This window comes from Bombus terrestris, chromosome 6, assembly GCF_910591885.1.
Source record: "Bombus terrestris chromosome 6, iyBomTerr1.2, whole genome shotgun sequence".
Classification (NCBI taxonomy): Eukaryota; Metazoa; Arthropoda; class Insecta; order Hymenoptera; family Apidae; genus Bombus; species Bombus terrestris.
The window spans coordinates 2,238,545-2,258,739 of record NC_063274.1 but is presented as its reverse complement, the minus strand read 5'-3'; the positions used below and the strand labels follow the sequence as shown (position 1 = coordinate 2,258,739).

General features: G+C 35.0%; 1 protein-coding gene across 13 annotated transcripts in view; it reads right to left on the bottom strand.

Moving 5' to 3' along the window:
* LOC100648381 (potassium channel subfamily T member 2) overlaps positions 1-20,195 on the bottom strand; it is a 202,365-nt gene that overhangs the window by 47,955 nt on the left and 134,215 nt on the right. For all 13 annotated transcript variants that reach the window (XM_048406827.1, XM_048406825.1, XM_012319422.3 and 10 more), the window contains one exon: positions 1,462-1,541. In XM_048406827.1, the coding sequence (XP_048262784.1) occupies positions 1,462-1,541 (80 nt within the window). The remainder of the gene's footprint in view (positions 1-1,461; positions 1,542-20,195) is intronic.

The following is a 20,195-nucleotide window of genomic DNA, read 5'->3' as shown; positions in this document are numbered from 1 at the left end:
TGACGTCTTATGAGAATTCGTATCACACGAACTGAAATATTACCATTGAAGAAAAAGGATTAAAGATTTTGTTTTATTTCTTACAATTAGCTTAATCATTGTAGTTAGATCCACGAAAAAAGATATGTCATGTGATGTAGTTCGTTATTAATGGTTGCTTGCAGACAGGGAATTAATCACCCAGTAATGAAAATTTGTGCTTTTATGCTTTCTGTTACATCTTAATAAAGTTAATGGAATGGTAATTTCGAGGAAGTAATTGTATAAGTGGAATTGTCGAACGAGAAAAAATGTCTACTTTATTACGTATTTGAAGTTAAGGAAATAGTAAATTGTAACAGTTTAAACGTAATACACTAACAAATTGCTCGACGTTGATATTGTTATTAACGAAGATATTTTCGTAAACCAATTTGATGTTCATGGAGGGCGAGTTAAAAAGGGTAAGCTCAAAATATGGTACCTTGAACCAGTATATGAATGGATTACATATATGTATTATTTTTTCTCTGAGAACTGGGAACAAACAAATCAAATATTCATACCTGATCCTGAAAATCTTTTTGAGATTTATCACGTTGAAATTCAATAAAATCATACTTCTATTCAAATTTTCGAAATTTCGAAGTCTAAAATGAAAATTTTTGTTAATTGATACGTAACGATTGTGATGATTAATCTGATTACATTCTGCCCAATAAATGAAGAGTCTAGCACATTTTTATTAATGAAATATTCCACAAAAATATTTCATACGACGAGCAATGGAAGAAAAGACAAGCTAAAGCTAAACTATTTTTAGACTATTCTGATAAAAGCACATTCGTGATCGATCAGTTTTAGATGCTCCGCATTGTGTTACAAGTAAAACGAAAAACGTAACACGATTTACGGGATGACATTGGCACAATAGGTATATTCGTATGTACCGCTATCGCATGAAACTCTGGCGTTAGACCGAAAGGTCTATTTAAAACTGCGACAGTGAACTCTGCCTGCGAATGACGGTATAAGCTATTACATGGCATTTCATACGAAACGTATCAATTTTCATCTGAATAGAGAACACGAATTTACAAATAGGCTAAATCAATATAAAATATATTTCATCTATTTCATCCACAGGTCTATTTATGCGTTTAACTATTTTGATTTCTACTTGTGCAATTGCTTGAAAATATCGGTGAGGTGTTTGATAAATTTTTCAATTTAAATGTTTTAGTCCTTTACATTTTGAGGATTCTTTATAATCCTTTTCCGATTCTTTTACAGCTGATTAATGATATTGCTACTTTTTTGCGATTAAACTTTTTGAAATCAAACTTTATGTTTCGAAAAGAACAGGGTTACAAATATTTCCGAAATATCTACGAGTTTATAATTTATTCATATACGTAGTTTAAAGGATCGATTTATCGGTTATTGACTTCAATATATAAAAACTATACTCGGTATACTTACTCGAACGTTGATTTTTGATGAAGTACAGCTGAAGTCGTTCCTTGAACGTGTTTTCGTTCACGTAATATTCAACACGAACTCTGTAAAGAAGAAGAAATTAAAATTACCACTCGATGTTTCATAGGTTAAGTGATTCTAATTGTTGAAAACAAATCAAGTATTATGTACAGTATCGAGATTAACGAATTTCTAATTTTATGTGTTTGATGTCATAAGCTCGAAATTGTTAATGTCATTTTTATTTAATGTCATCATCGCATATCTCAAAACTTGATATCTTAACGCCTTAAAGGCAGGACAATAATGAACGTCTTGACCCAGGTCAAGCTATAGCAAAGAGCTTATCGAATAGTATTCTTTCGTAAGTAAAAAAGTATTAGCTGTACCAAATTATAGCAAGCTCCCTTCAACTTCTAATATTCTCATAAATCGTATAACACTAAACAATTCCTCCGAGAGTGGTAAACTTTTCCAATCCAACTTATTCAGCTAATCACGAGTTGAAATATCGTTGAATGCAGCGTGGAACAATCGCAGTTCGGTGGATTTCTATGGAACGCATTCGCGTCGAAAGTTCTCACGAGGCAGCGTGCTGGTTGTTCTCATTATTAAGCAACAGCACTCCTATTATCGTTTGTTAAATCAAAATCAGTCTACCAGACAAATGGTTCGCATTACTATTGCAACCGCGACCGTCTAATAGCCTAATCATTTCCACCGAGGGACGTAACTCCTATTGGTAGTTATTTTTCAGTCAGTTGAACGATGCACCGCGATTTCACAACGTCGCGTGTCATCACTGGATCAACATCGACGACAACGACCATTCGCACGAAACATTCAGGCTCTTGAATCGATCGTCGATCAAGGGATGTTCACGCGGAAACCTTTGTGCCTTGGAGAGTCATGCTGCAAGAGCGTGGTTGTACTTTCGAGTGTAATCAAGCGAACGATAGCGTGAAAAGAATTTCATGTGGCAGGGTTACGGCTTTTTGCTGCTTTTCGAGAGCTCTTCATTTGAAAAAACAGAAAGTTTCAGTTTTGAGGAAGTTTAATACTTTGAGAGTCTTTTGCGACGTTTGTTTGGCTGGAGTGAATATGTAATTATCGTTGAAATATGTTTTGTGGTATCTCCGGAGTAGATATTCTTCTCATTTCGGTTGTGTTATTTGAATTATTAATTTTTAACGAGATTATGGTTTCTTAGAGATTATCTTATGGATCTCTTAAAGATAAGCGCCACGAAGAAAGCATCGTAATTTCAGGAAACGAATACGAATGTAACACGTGTAACAGGAACAATGAATAGATATAACATATACCACAGTATAGACGTTAATAACATGGTAAAAGAATATATATTCCACCAATGCTCATAATGTATTTAAGCTCTTACTGAAAGCACTTTTGAGATTTTTACTAGATTAGAGTTAAATTCCTTTGTCTTGAGTAATTTTGGAGTAGCGCGTGTGATAATGAATAATTTGTAACAATGTGTAATGAAAAAACAAAATATGACGTGATATATGAAATGGAGATATGGATGAAAATTATAATTTTATGTGATCATGATATTTAATTACCATTGTAACAACACTCGGGTGAATGTTTACGTAATTTAAATACACATTTGTTTCATCTAATAAGTATCATAAGTCTATCATAAATTTATACATTTTTACATCTTTAAATTTCTCATAAATCTATAAACGTCAATAGTGTACAACAAACGTAGGAATCGTAATTATTTTGCAATCGAAATCCCAACGCTGATTGATTTGACAGAACAATTTTCGCCATATAGCTTAAGCTGTATTGGTTATCGTATGTTTCACTCGCTTACAAACCTATAACTGACATTTTGGAGGGTCTCGGAGGAGGTTCCATTTCCTTGAAAGCGTCCTCGAGGATTTGTCAACTAGCACGACGTTGTCGAGGACATATTTATTATAGCACCGTTGAAACTTCGCGAAATTAAAACTCTCGATGATATCAATTTTCATATCAATTACAATTTTTCGTATCATACACTTTTTAATATCTCGTATATATTCAATTATTTAAAATACAAAAGTATCGTGAAAGTTGACCACCCAGATCGAACTATCTTCTACACCAGATTCAGCTTTGATATATGCTTCAGTCGATTCAATTTCGTTCAATCTCGAAGCGATCCACAGATTTCAGCTATACGCACGGTGTCAAAATTTGAATAATTCATTAGAATTATTCCTACGTCAAAATAGCTTCACTCTCGGCCAAATTCATCATTTACAGCATTATGCAAATTACACCAGTTACAGGTTTAATCTCGTACATTCAGCACTTCATTTCGATGCATTTAAACATTTACCTTGGCAACTTTTGTATTCTCGATAGTTACGCTCATTTCAATGTCAGAATCTTTCTACTTTTTTTTTTATCGTTTTACGAGACTATCAGAAAGATAGGCGAACTCATCGACTCCACCTTCTATAAATTTTTCAGCTTCATTAGCCGAGTAGGTGATTAGTGTCTAACTTCTCGAAATAAACAACTCAGTTACTTCCATTTCATAAGTTTATTCGTTGCAGCCGATATAAATCGCGAGCTTTCAGGTAAGTTTTAAGAAATATTTGTAACTAACATTTTTCTGCTTTTCAATTTATGGAGTTAATCAATATCGCTACTGAACCCGTATATTACGAGCGATAGCGATACGGGCATACTTCGTGTTTCATTCTAACTTTAACAGGATACTTGGTCCCACTTATGGCAAGAAGATTAAGTATTAACAGCAATGAAACGTTTTTCTCGAAGTATTATAACTTTGAACGTATAAGTACGAATTTACTGATCAAATTGCACCAGGGATCTCCTGCACGATCGAATTAATTTACAAACGCCTTATTTAAGAAATTTACGTACTTATAAGTAGCACGAATAGACTAATATCGCTAACTTATTGTGCTAGTGCTATAATGTATATATAATTTAACTTGAAAAAACTGCTTATGTTAGTCTGATCCCCACGTGCAAAATTACAGAAAAAGTTCCTGACAAGATCTATTGGTTGAGGTATGGGTGTGACCAACCATGTGAAATATGCCAGAGAAAACGTGTGTGAGCACGCGCGAAATCGGAAACGGAAAGCTTGCGCGCCGTTGCACGCTTTCGTTCGTGCACTACCTTTGTGCCGAAACTTTCAGTTAGATTGCACCGCGTGATGCATCGGGCATCGGATATCCTCAGGCGAACGAATCCGGATTAGTCAGTTGTGAGTGATATCATAGCGGACTGAAGGCGGCTTAAAGGCGCGTACTCAAAACACCATTCGCAAGATGTTCGCAAACTTTTTATGACGATTTTGCGATCTTTTTTCAAATTCTGTTTATATTAAATTCACGAGTAGTATATTTTATTATATGTCAGCGACGACCTATTTTTAAATACTATCGAGCTCAGTTAGTTTGGTGTTATTTAGTTTTGGAATAGTTTGACAGGTAATTATTAGACTGCGCAAAGCAAAAGAGAGTTATGAACGCTTAAACGATTTGCCTATACACAATATTTCCTACCATTGTATCAAAAAGTTCTAACACATATTCTGCATTGTGTAAAAGTCCACCTATTAAATTTTCGTTTTTACGAATGAATATGATATCATTTCGAATCTGTTACACTAGCTTGATTCGTGTTTAATTTAAGAATTATTAGTAATTTGCTCGAAAATATCGATTAATATATTATTTCTATCAGCTTCTGGCCGAAAGAACTTCCGTTCCAAAAATTTATATTTCACGAACACATTCGCGAATAGTAGATATGGAAGAGGATGACAAACAGAAGAACTATTCGTGAATATCAATGATTGCGCGCTATAATTTGTTCGTAGCCATAGCGATCAATTTTATCGTTTATTTTTTTAGCCATCCATACACATTTTCTATCGTGCCGTTCGCTTGACTTATCGTTCGGGCAACGACAACTTTTTTTCTTGCTGTTCGCGGGACGGATAAGGAGCTTGACAGAACGATGAAGATAACGTTTGGACGGTGACGGCGTGAAAGTGTGAATAAATCGTTCGTTAGGTATATCGGCTATTTCTTTGTTTTTTGCTTGAATGTGAATAACGAGGATGGTGGCTTGATAAATTTTTGATGGCGATCGATGCCGAGAGGGCTGACCGTTTACGTGGAAGTATACGAGTTATTTGTTTTTGAGGCGAATGTTGTAGCTTTATATTATAATGCTTTCGTTTAAAGTGGACATTAGCAGCTACTTTGTTGACCATACCACCGTTCGTATGAACGTCCTGTTCATATTAGAAATGGGAGAATAATTTGTAGAGATTTATCGTTTCCTGTACTGTTCAGGACAAAAGTTTTCTTACATATCTATTATACATTTTTCAATTAAAATATTATTATAGGCATAATATTATATTATTGACTGGACACGTATCCAAATATGTTTAGGACACGGCTAAAATCATCGTACAACGTTGTCTGAGCGTAAAATTAATAAAATGCTCGAGTAGCTCAAATATTATTACAACAATATTATTACAAACAGATAATTAAATATATCATTGTAACCGGTACGAAAAGAGTTCTTAAATAACATACAGTGAGAGGCGAAGGTACTGTCCGAATACTTTTGTCTTCGCTGTGTCGATATACATTAATATATAGGATGGTTGGTAACTGATGGTACAAGCGGAAAGGGGGTGATTCTACGCGAAAAAAGAAGTCGAAAATATAGAATACAAATTTTTCGTTTGAGGCTTTGTTCTCGAGAAAATCGACTTTGAATTTAGGCTCGGTACGCCTGCACTTTATCACGTCTCGTTATAACGGGAGATATAACACTATAGATCGTTGTCTCGATGGATATTATCGCAGTTTAAGTTTGTTTTTGCCGTAACGGAAAATTAGGAATACATAATGAAATAGTATGAAGTAATCATAAAGTTTATTATTACAAAAATTGCTGAAAATGTTGCCCATTCTGCCAAACACATACTTCTGCTCTTCTAATTAAATTTCTATGAACACTTTCTAAGTCGATTTTCTCGAAAACAAAGCCTCAAACGAAAAATTTTTATTCTATATTTTCAACTTCTTTTTTCGCGTAGAATCACCCCCTTTTCGCTTGTACCACCAGTTACCGACCACTCTGTATATGTGTGTATTTTATTTAAACAGATGATGTAAAAATAACAGCGAAAAAAAGCGATTAAAGCTGTGTCATATTTTTTTCTAAACGCTCTGTCCAACTCATAAATTATTTAGTTAGTTAACTTATAAATAGCGAGAATCTGAAATTAAACGAGTGCATACCTTGCTCCGTCTCACTTTTTAGTGATGGGAGAACCAACCACTTTGAATGGATAAACCGTAAACTAATCATCCAAATGCAGCATTCCAGTAGCTCAAAGTCAATTTGTCGATATTTAATTAAAATGTGGTTAGAGAATTTAGAGCGTTGACATTTCCAGTATAATTGGAGTCCCCAAATTGATTCGCAACCGATAGGACTAATCTGCATGCGCGAGTGATTTCTAAAATTCCGATGCAATCGTCAACGAATCAGTCCCTTTGATCTTAAGCTGAAATATTCAGACTTGCGAACCTCATTTCTCCACCTTTTAGTTCGCAGACTTTTACATTCACTTTTTATTTCGCATTTCCAGTTATGTATCGTCATTGACAATGTTATCCAATGGCGAAAATTGATCAATTAGAATTTATTAAAAAAGTTATATTATCTTCTATTGGTTTTACTTTTAATGAATTAAGATAATAATATTGCATTTTTGAAAGAATTGTCTTAAAAAAAAAAGATACATAATTTTTAATTTGAAATGAAATACTGTACAAGGTGGCTTCCTTACAAATTATTACTTCTACGTGTCGAAAATTAGCTACGTGTTGCGATATTTTATATGCAATAACAAGCTGTGCAAATGAAACTTCAAAGAACTTTTTTTAATTCTTTATGTACAAGCATTAAGAAATAAAACTTATAGAGTTTCTAAAATGTGGCAGGAGAAATCGGATATTAGCACGTGGCACACAGTCCTAGCAATCAAAGGAAAGGGGAAACTTCTTCGTTTTAACGAAATTAATGACTACGCTCCCGTTTCGGTCCTCGCTAAAAGGTCAATTCACAGTAACGAGTTCCGAGAACTTTTTCTTGTAATTTTATGTACTATCTATGTCTCACTGCGTTCAGTAAGATGGGGCATTTCGTCGCAAATATTTAGCTACCTTCGAACAAATTATTAGACCTTTTAATAATCGTTCAATCCGTGTACATAAAAAATATTAATATTACATCAGCACAGGTGAACATAAAATATACAAAGTCCGAATTGAAGGTAGCTCGTTATTCTGCTTTGCAACTTTGTGTTATAAACGTAGGTACATACTTTTCTAGACATTTTTATTGCTCACTACTGGTAAGTTTATTGTTATGCAACAAAACTAGAAAAGTATGTAGCTACGCTTATAACATATAAAGTTGCAAAACGGAATAACGAGTTTTCTACCTTCAATTCGGACTTTGTATATTTTATGTTCACCTGTGATGATGTCATATTATGTCATACGTTTAAAACGTCAATAATTTTTACTTTTTATCAGAGAAAAATCTTCCTAAACAAAAGATATATCGCTGGAAGAAGACAATAATCATTTCTACCCATCAGCATCAACACCGAAACATTGTCTAATGAGATAACGTTTATATATGTCTACGTATCGTCTACTTTCCCTTCGGTCAGCTCGACGGCTGACCACGTAATGGATTTTCCACTTCAGGAAGGAAATACTCGTCCAGCTACGGAATTGTACCTCGTTACTTGAACCCGAAACGCCACTCGGAGCAATCTATATAAATTGAGGGGAACATTCTCGTCCCCGGTCCATTCTCTTCGTCTTTCTGCTTCCGATCTCCACCTTTGTCACAGCTTGTTTGTCTCTATTCCCTTCAACCAACGCTATACTCGAGCCGATCATCGCGTCGCAAAATTTCGAGGCGAGAAACATGTCTTTTTCGAAATCCAGAAAGAAAGTTCGAGTATTGGCTGGGAGAACGAATTTCTTAAAGTATATTGATGAAATTAACTCTTAAAGTAAATAACCAAAGAAATCGTGTTTGCGCGTACATTTTTTTAATATTTTGAAGATCAACGAATCAAGTAAAAAAAGAAAAGTAAAAAAAGATATTGCTTTCGATGATTACAAATAACGTGAAAGTGGAGTTAACATGAGAAGAAAACTCAAGAAACAAACAAGGGGCGAAAAATCTCCTGAAGAAATTCAAACACATTCAAAGGACTGAGATAGAGTTAACATGAAGAGAAAACTCAACAAACAAACAAGGGGTGAAAAATCCCTTGAAGAAATTCAAACACACTCTAAGGGCTGAAATTACTCCTCGATCTTCAGAATTAAATTGCTCTAACGACCGTGTACATTCTCTAAGCTGAATTAGAATCAGCTTAAGGTGTTGACTTTAGAGTTCACGTTTGTTTACTGTTTGTTTGCTGTTTTCGCGGGTAGCTCGGTTACATTGTGCTATGTACGAGGCCTTTTTGATCAGGCAAATTCCATAAGTCATTCTTATCTCCAAATACTGAGAAACCCATTCGAAATATAATTAAACCGAAGTAAAATTGTATACGACAGCTACGATAAGAACGAATTGTTGAAATATTTCATGAGAGGTAAAAATTAATCCGCAAACATGATTATTCGAACTAATTCGAAGAGATTACAAGAAACTTTATTTCTTCTGCAGATCTTCGTTGCGCCTTTAATTCTTCATTTAACTTCACCAATTAATAAACGAAACCGTTTAAGACTTCCAACTCCGCTAATGAAATTACCACGCGATGTTCGAAACACAATGACGATCCCACTGTTCGCCTGTTCAACACTATTCACATTTATTCGACCACAGAAATTTCTAGAAACTCATTTTCATTAGTCTTTGAATTCTCTGCTGACAGTAATTTCACGGTTTATATGACGTTTATTGCTCATTACCGGGCACGAGGATACTTAGTCCGACTCCACTTTCAAAAAGACACAACAATGAGCTTTTCGTATTACTATGTAACGTAGTATTACGTAGCGGAATTTATCAACGATATATTATGTTTTGCGGGTTTATAAGTACCATACGATTCAGTTTCTATTAGAATATTAAAATAGATTTTATTATAATATATATAATAGAACTTGACATTCGCCACTTTACTTGGATTTCATTTTTTTTTTTTCAAATGAAGAGTTTCTTACAGTATTTTTAATGGTTAAATAATACTTGGAAGAAATGGAATATTTCATCGAAATATAGGGATTAAATATAGAATATGAATAAGACATGCAGTGCATTGAAAATCAGCTATCGTTTTTGGCTGCGAACTTGAATTTCCGCGTATTTATTCAAAATCAAAAGCTGTCACTAACAAACGCGTCGGCGAATCATAAACTTTGATGTTAAAGCAAATAAATTTCTGCGTTTCGACAGGTGAATTCGACAAAACAATTAACCGTTTAGTTGGTTTGACTATTGTCACTATAGCAACGGAAACGTATCATTTTGAAAGCTTCAATTAAAAATGTTTTTGCTTTAAAAACAAATAAAATACCACACAGTAAAATTCTATAAAAAAATACATTTTCTATTCTATTCTTAGAACTAATTTAATACGTTAACGAAACTCCAGATTATTACGAATGTAATTAACGAAACAGAAGTTCTCCATTTGCGTGGGAGACATTTTCATAGACAAACAAAGAACGCAAACTTTCAAAAATATACGCTTCAAATTTCAAAAGTACTTTTACCTAGAAAGCTATTTTTAGATCTTCATTTTCTCGTTGAAGATGCATTTCCGGTGACTGTAAGTACAGGCAGAAGCGTAAAACTATCGGTCTTTTGACAATTTCCTGAACTTGCATGCAGCCCGTTTATTCCCGCCCTCGACAATCGCTCAACTCCTCTCTTAAACTCTCATTTTGCCCAAGTCTAGAATCTTTCGATCAAACGTTATTTCATTCTATTAGCTCTTACAATCAAACCAAGGAATCACGTAAATTCTCAATCACACGAGTTATCCATACCTTTAACCTTTAACCGTTACTCTGAGGCTCTAAAATACTACAAAGATTATAAACATTGTTACAATTTTATTCCAAAGAACGCGTATCGCAAAGTCTCGCTAATCTTCAACTAAGTTAAATCTTATAATTATAAATTGACATTAAAATTTGATTTCATCGTATCAGTTAAGAGTTAACAGTGTAATTCTCATAGGCGTCTACAGGTGTTACCTATCGCGCACTCTGTAACATAATTAAATTTATAATTCATAGATCTCAGTACGTTTCATTTTCATTCATTTTAATACATTAATTCGTAATACGAATAAAAAGCACATTTTATTTTACCAGAATTTTAAATTCCGTTGTTTCCTACCAATATGGATAAAAATTAATAAAACTTCCCAACTCATTTCACTCGCAAAACTCAATCACATCTTTCCCTTGTCTTGCTTTACCTGCGCCAAGAGGAGTAGCTTTTAACCTAAATTTGTTATTCTAAACGACACGTTGCATAATAATCTCCGACCGAAAAGACGTTGCTCCCGTAACGGACGGATTCTCGATAAACTCAAAAGCGCGGCTCGCTGTTCCGCAGTGCTTTTACGTAGCCTGTAACGGTAAGGGCGCAGAACGGTCTAAGAGAAAGAGAGAGATAGAAAGGTTTCGTGCAACATCGTGGTAATAACCCGGCTTTCCCTGGTTGCACGTAAGATTCGCCAGGTATTAACGGCCCGTAAAGTCGTCGCGCTAACGGTTGCTAATACCCCCGAGGTAAAGGAACGCTGTACATCGGAGCACGTCACGCAAACTACCGCATAAGCCGCGCTACCGTCGCGTCGGATAGATGGGACGTCACGACTCGTAAGCTGCCGCTCGATGTTCCGTCTTTCCTCGAAAGCATCGCTTGCGATCCTTACGTACAAGTATCCGATCCCATCGTCCATAAGTATTTGGACGTTCTCAAATTATCGTCAATATACAGGGTGTTCGGTAACTGGTGGCATAATAATTTGTCGTAAAAAGGAATAAATGGAAAATGTAGAATAAAGTTTCTGTATTTGAGGCTTTGTTTTGAAGGAAAAAATATCTTAAAAATTTACTCGGTACACGTGTATTAACGTTAAATTTGGACATGTCGAAATTCCGATACTCCCATGTGAAAAATAAAATACGTCTCATGTGATTTCAGATGAAATTTTTTAATTTAATTCTGGCCTCTGATCTGATCTCTGGCAACCGGTCATTGGATATCGTATAAGTACAATGGTTAATATTAATTAGCGTATATAAGAGAGAAATAATCGAAGGATGAAAATTTCAGCTGCAGAGGTACCTTAGTCACGTGACTCGAAGTGGGTCCGTTCGTCGTTGAAATTTTAAAACCACAATCGCGCTTATCTGCAAATAGAAAGAGTCGCGTGATTAATAAAGTTTTCTCGATTTTCCTGAAAGCTATCAATTCCATGTTCTTCCGTGCTATCGGTGAGTAGCCGTGCTCTCTCCACCCTGGCTGATCACGAAATCGACGAAATCAATCGCAGGCCATCGTATTAACAAACTCCATTCAATTCCCCGGAATATCGATCGGCGTTGCATCCTACCGTTCAACGTTTCTTGCCGATATCTCGAATCGGCAGGGTGCAGTCGATGGACGATACGTCATACGCGTCCCGCGGCGATATTTACGAGCCACCTGACGATCGTAAATGCTTTTATGTATCGACAGGAAATTCGAATGAGCGTGGTTCCGCGGTACACGCCGACTGAGCATCCTATCCCGTATCGTGGCGCTGCATGAATTATGCAACCTGCGAACCGTATGCTCGTAGCTTGTTTAGCCGTCGATCGTTTCTACCTGCAGTAACATCGATCGCCTGGGAATGACCCACTATGCGACAACTTTCCGTTCACCGTGTACCGTTTCGATTGAGTAACGACGTTACCCTCGTGTACTCTGCTGACCATCGCTGCGAGCAACGCTCCAAGGATGCGAGCAACCTCGAGAAACTACATTCGAGGATCGGCCAGCAATTTTACTGCTGTTGTTCCACGTGGTTGTAGTAATTTGGGGATTTGATTTGTGGTCTGGAATCGGTGCTGTGTTTGGATAGGGCAATTGAATTCTGCGTGGTTGCGAGCAAAGCTAAGAATAACGTTCGTGGACAATGGAAACGTAAAGGTTGGATGACTTGTTCGTGTCGAGAACAGGAAGTTTAACTCTTTGATATTAAAAGAATTTTTAGGATTTGATCAACCAAAAACGTTAACGTATTCTTACAGTGAAAGTTTGTGAAAGGAATGTCTCCTTTTGTAAAGAAAAAAAAAAGATAAATGTTTCCAAATTTGTTTAAACAGCAACATTTCTTTCTGTTTCACGTTTCATCGATAAAAGTGACGTAAAAAGTAGGTTTTACATTATCATAGTACGATGATATCACGTATTTTCTAGAACATTGCAGTTGTGCAATTCTGTACAAAGGCTTAAACGCTTGCGATATTCACAGATCGCAATGTAATTATTTCACGCGAAGCCACTTCAGTTATGGCACCAATTGATGCGCCAGACCAATCATGTGTTAATATAGAATCATGAAAGAGGCAGATGACCTCGATGTGTGAGGAGAGCACGTAAAACGATAAGTTATTTAAAGCGGACAAAAATAAATTAAAAATTAGTATTTTTATATATGAGAATTTTAATTTAAACATTTTCTATTACGTTGGTAGCAGTAAACTATTTCGGTGACCAATATGGAAAAGAAGATTATAGAAATATGGATGACAGAATAAGCGAAAAAAAGACTAAGTGTAAGTCATAGTTTACCATATAATCGTTTTTTATTTAATTAATTAAATTGTTCTATGATGGACTGATTGAATATTTATTTGCTCACTTGTGTTATTGTATTTGCCAGTGAAGTCTTGGAATGACCTAAAAATGAAATTGATTAAAATGAAATAGCAATAAAAATAGCAATGAAAATACTTTTGTTATTATTTCAGCTTTAACTTGGTTTGCAGGTAAATATCTGTGAACGTGTTAAAATGTCTGACAATATTTTATGGAGTTTATTCGTCTTTAGCAGTCCATAAAAATTCATTTTATTATTTTTCATGAAAATTATTTACTTGGTTCATAAAAATGTAAATTAAATCTTCCGTATAAACAATGCAACAGGTGGTTTACTAGAATTTGATACGCGTACAAAATCATATTCAAATGTCAAACTTGTTAGTTTCACATTTGTGCACGAAATTGTACAAAATATTTTTAATAAAAAACATAACTTCAAAAGTCAACATTCGCGTTAACGTAACATTTTATTTGCAAATTTTTTCTCTTGATTTACATTATTTGCATTCTGATAATTAACATTACGTCTATTGAACGGAATCCTAAAGATATGCTCAATTTTCACCACTCTTTCTTACACATTTCTACAATCTTATAAAACTTAAAGTATGACGATAAATCTGTTACTTGGTCCTTATTGGGTTAAGGTCTAAAAATAAGTCGAAACAAAATTTCTATTACGTAGGAAAGTCGTATTAGTTTACCGTACAATCCATCGTGCCATTTTTAGATTAAGAACAGTCGAATTATTAACAGAACGTCCATCCTATTGTCAATTAAACGATGTTTCATCTTTTGGGAATTTGCCGAGGACTTGCAATTAGTAAGTTTCTAGCTATGTTGCTCCCTTCGACGTTATCCCCCCGGCAATGTATCGATTTGCTCTCGCCTACGCAAATATTTAGCAATGACGATATTAATTCGCCACATTCTATTCCCGTCTCGTCTTCCATCCGCTGAGGAGGTAAAGAGGAGAAGTCAAAATATTCGCTGCCACCTTTATAGAAATACATGTTATTCGATTTGTTTCTAAATATCTGGAAGAAACTTTGTGATAAAAGAAAGTTACGCGTATAGTTCAGACGTCAAAGGGTTGAAGCGGTCAAACAGTAAAAGTCGAAATATTCTACAAACGATATGTCAAACGATTAAATCGACAGAAATTAATTTACCGTATATCCGACGATGGAAAATCTTTCTGCAAACATTGTTCGGTGAAATGAAATCAACGAACGTGAAAACAAAATCGGGGAAAAGGTACACTTTCAGATATCCGTGAAAATATTTTTCCACCGCGCGATTCTGAACAAATAGAGCTGAATGAACATGACTGTTAATCGGCGGAAATCAACGTTCGCACACGACGAATGTACGGGACGCAAGATTCAGTTATGCAATTAAACGATCGGTACACAAAGAGACGTTTTATCCAGATATAAAATATCGTGTTTCGACATCCACACGTTTCTCATGATTAAATTATATCGCGCGCTGAATTTACACGTTTCAGTGTCGTGTCCGCCGGATAAACGATCACATGATTCGCTGGCAGAAACAGCATGCAGCCGACCGTTGAATTGCATTCATCAAACTTTTGTACGCGTGAAAACTTTGCAAACAGGCAAATTGTAACGTGCGAACGATCCAGATTAGGAACTAAATCTAAGAGAAAATACTATTAGTGTTTGTGAACATGTGAACAATACTATTGTGAAGTTTGTGAAATGTCGCGGTATTTATCTCAATAGAATAAAATAGATCCTACGTAATTCGACAAAATACTATAAAACAAAAAACGTTGTGCGTTTATTATTTCCTCATAAAACGAAAGAAACTTTTCGGACAACCTAATATAAACAAAGAACTTCGAAGATGCGAAGATAGGCAACTGAGTTGAATAACGTAAGAGAATTTAGTGACAAATATCAATGGAAGTCCGATAAAACTATTATTCGCGTAGCTCAACGAGGAAGATTTATCATGTAACAATGCCTCAATAGTTCCCTTTCAAACTTTTAAATATATATAATATTACTTAATCGTTTTTTAAAAATTGTATCCTAACAGTATACGAAAATGATGTATCGTAAATGTAATTATATTGTATTTGAAATTATAATTTGCTCGATAACGTATAAAGCATAATGCTTTGCGGAATAATCTCTTCGTAGAAATTTAAATTGTTTAATGAAAGAAGAAAGGATAGTTGCTTATCCTCGATGCATCGAGTGGATTCAAAAATATCGATCGTTTAACGAGTTAAAAGACGCGAGACCACGGAATTTTGAATAATATATGAATACGTACGAATAATATAGCGTATAAGTTGAAAATGTGGATGACTCACATACGGCATATGTATAAAATGAAAGACATAATATCAGGGGTTGCAATGATAATCCGATAGCAGCGCGAGTATCGTACGATCTTTTATCGTATCTTTTCATATCTATATAATATAATATTTAATTTAATAAATACAGTTTTCTATTAAAATTTGCCGCTTTCTGCTTATAATGATCGAAGGATTAACAAGCATCAAAATCGACAAATATATTTCTAATGATTGAAAAGTAAAGGGCGGAAGAAATGAAAATGCGACACGATCGACCGTAACGACTCACGCGATTAATTTTTCAGTGGTGCGATTATTCTTTTCTGCGAATGTGCATTCATCGTCTGTCTCGTATAGGTTAATTATATACGTGTGTCTTAGCGTTCTATAAATAGAAACTAGTAACATGTCGATACAGATAAATAAAACTTCGCAACCTTGCACTGCATTGACTGAATTATAGTTTCACAGCGAACTTCGTTCGCTTTCCTCGACGCATTTCTCTCTATTCTTAGTCTCTTTATTGCATTTCGATGAGAAATGGATAGTTTACGCAGCCGTTTGTTACGATCACGTACGAATATAATTTATGTGCCGATCGAACACATATGTGGACGTAGAAGGGATTAGACACGGCATGAATTATTGGAAATGCATAAATGATACAAACGAACATATCGCAGAATGGATTAATATTAAATTGATCGTGTGTATAGTATTTTAATAAAAGATATCGCAGGTTTTACTTCGCTTGGCAGTTCGCGATTTGTATATGCATAAATTTATCGAATACGTAAATTCAAATTTCTTATTTGTGAGCTAATCGATTACTTAATATAACCATAGAATTAAATTGGTGGGTTATTTGAGGATTTTATCGTAGCAAGTTTCGTGCACAATTGTTAATTAAAATCAACAGAACTGAAATAACGTGACAAGATAAAGGCGTATAAATTCGATGGACCAATTTCATTAAGGAGATTATTTCCCTCCCACGAAACTCTGGCCCAGTATTTAAATGTCAAGGGTTTACGATATTGCAACACGCGGAAAAATAGTTTTCCGTCAATTCGCTTCTTTCGATTAAAATATTTTGCGATGTTAATGTTCGATAATAATATTAAAACGTCGTTATAAAATGTACGAAGGGTAAAAATGTATAGCGCGTAAAAACCGTGGTAAACGATATAAGAAGATATCTCATATGAATACGTTGTTTCTATGAAAGAAATTAATTAGCAAGACGTCACACCGCCACAAGTTAATATAAATTGTACAACTTTTGATTTAAGTTTTAATCCAAGTGAATAATTTAAGCGAAATACGCGACTTTTGTTTTATATTACGCTAAGACTTAAATTTTAACTTAAGATCATTTGGTCTTATCGGGAAATTTATGTGTAGGGTGGATATAGAAGTAATACCTTGTGCAAATCCAGTTGAACGTAAGCTGCGACGAAGAAAACTGTGAAAAATCTTGGTTGTTCAACAAAATATTGTCGCGCGAACCATGAAATTAACAGAAATATGAACCGACTTTTTACGGCTGTAACTTTTATGGATATATACTTATCAAAGAATTATAATGTTTATAGGTTTTATGTTAGATTCTTTCGTAACGATTACCTGAAGTTTCCTTTAAAAGAATGGATATCTAACAGTACTAGATACAAAAAGAAGTTTCAAAGGAAGAATCGAAAATTAGCTATGCCGTATCACGTATGCATAGTTACAAACCAGACAACGATAAATATTTTACAGAAGGAAAGCACTAGAAAAAGGCCTACTTTGCTGAGTAATGCAATGTATCGATCTAACAATAAGACAGCTACCATTTGTAATGATTTTTTTTTTTTTACGTCAACTGGCATCGCCCATTGTAATCATTATCCAGAGAGTTGCAGTATTAAATAGATATCAAACATCTAATAGCAGATGTACTCCGCAATTGACCATTTAATTGGCCCTTTAAAGTGCTAGTTAAGCTCAATTTACAACACACGATGTTAATTCCGGCAATCAAACAAAAATTTCTACTTTTGACACAATAATCGATCTTCCAAGTTTTCTGATGTCTTCGTCCACTTTTTCAACCATCTATTGCCCATCGTGTCATTAAATGTAGAGCCTACGTTGGATCTAGAGTTCGAAGTAGACCTAGTTAGAAGTAGGTTCTATTTTTCATCGCTTGATTTCCCTCTCCAATGTTTTTATTGCGCAACGAAATAAAAGGAATGAACATACGAACGAATAAGATAACGCAAAGTACGTAGAAATAATATACGACATAACGACGAGAATGCTGATGTTTATCTTATCGGACGAAACATTATTGTCAACTTATTAATATTATTAATTGATAAATTATCGTAAAACAGACGTTCCAAGTAATATTATAAATGGGTTACAGACGTTTATGGAAATTTGTATTTTTATAAATACAATCGAAGAAATGGAACCTACCCGGAACTATCGCAAAAGGGAGTCGAGATTGAAAGAAGATTGGGAAGCACTGCCTTGAAAGGATCGTGAAGTTGGCTCCAATCTTGATTTACGCGATAAAGTTTCCAATACGCATAACGTTCACACGATCGGAATTACAGGCAATTTTTCTTCGATAATTTCTTCGTTGACGTGTTTTCCCGTTATTCCTCCCCTTTCAACGTTTCTTTTGTCGCATTGCTTCGTCGAACGTATGTACAATCGGGTCGTGTCGCATTCCCTTGCAGACCCAATTACGGAAATAGCAGCCCGTTATCTTCATCGTGTTATCTGCGCGACTATTGCACGGAGAGAGAACTAAAAAAGGGGAAAAACGTCGTCAGTTGGTATCATGCGTGTTCGCAGATTGCGTGTGCTGGCGTGGTCGACCGTCGTTTCACCCTGTCGTGTGCAAATAAAATAGTAGGCTGGAGGATGGCCGCAAGTGGGTGTCGTAAGCGTTACACGATAATGGTAATGCTTCGTTGTTATTAAGATGAGACGTTCTCTACGCCATTGCAACAACTATCGCGAAATACTGTTCGTCTATATATACCTTCAATGAAATACACCAAGCGATCGAGTGGGTAGCATTATAGGACTGATATGACCAGTTAACGACAATTTATGGAGGTCAATATTGAAGTTTCGTTTTCAATCATTTTCAATATCTTTCTATGGACATTGAGAGAATGATTCGCGAATGTATTTGTACGCGCAGGTACTATAGAAAATTTGTACGTGTATGGTAGAAAACTTTGAAATTTCTTGATTCCACTAGTACGATCTGAAGCTAATTTAAACGTATAAAAATGTAGCAAGACATTTACCGCTGACATATGCTTGCTGAAAAATGAATAAAACGCGAATCTAATTGCTTTATGAACGTTTTTATCAATGAACGTAATTTCGATCTTTTTTCTTTTTCATATTTAGAATCGCTTTCTGGCAGTGACGTTGTGTATCCCAGTTTTTATACAACATTTTATCAATTCATACGTCTTTTCTAAACTTGTCGGGCAAAAATGATCGATATGGAAACTGCAGTACGGTGACATTCCATAGAAATGCATAACTTGAATGATCGAAGCTTCGCGCATTTCACACCTTCAAAATGTATGCACCGCGAAAACATCTAAGCGACCGTAAAACATTTTTACTCCTTTGATCGATCATATGCTAGCGTTATACTTACTTCCCTACAGATACGGGAATAGCATATGTAACATTGAAAAAGTTTCCTGACCATCGACTGTGTAACCGTGACGGTTGGGAAATGTGGATTTTTAGATTACGCGTGCTTCAAAGCAACCCAGTGGTTGTGCACAAAGGTAAAGATATTTCTAACAAATACGATCAAAAACGAAAAATAAAACACGATTCTTGTTTATGTTTGTTGCTTTCTGGGAAAGCGAAGGAATAATCTGTCTATGAATCAAGATATACTATATTTTTTATAATTTTTTTTTAAATAATTTTTTCGAATTAATAAAAATCTGACTATTAGAAAAAAATTTTGTTTGCGCATTTGTTACAAGCCTCTCGATTGTGATGATAATTTGTTTACTGCAAGATAATCTTTTTCGCGGAGATTCAAATCGTCTTAATAAAAGAGAAAAATTACAATTCTACTCTGACGAATAAAAAAGGTTTTCAAAATATACAGTTAGATATCGAAACTTAAAATTGTCGAAGTTTAAGACAAGGAAACAGAAATTTGATAAAAATTTGGCATGTCTTGATAAATGAAAATTTATCAAGAAATCAAGACACAAGAAAATATAACGCGTAACTTGAGAATATCAAATCTACGTGATACGCACGAATACAAATAAACCTGTGATACAGTTTGTCAGACGCTCTTGGGGTCTATTGCCGCGTTATGCAATAAACTGGGGTCTGTCTCGAGACAGATTTTCTAGGTCCGTGTCCTACGATATTAAACTCATCACGAATGTTTATCGAC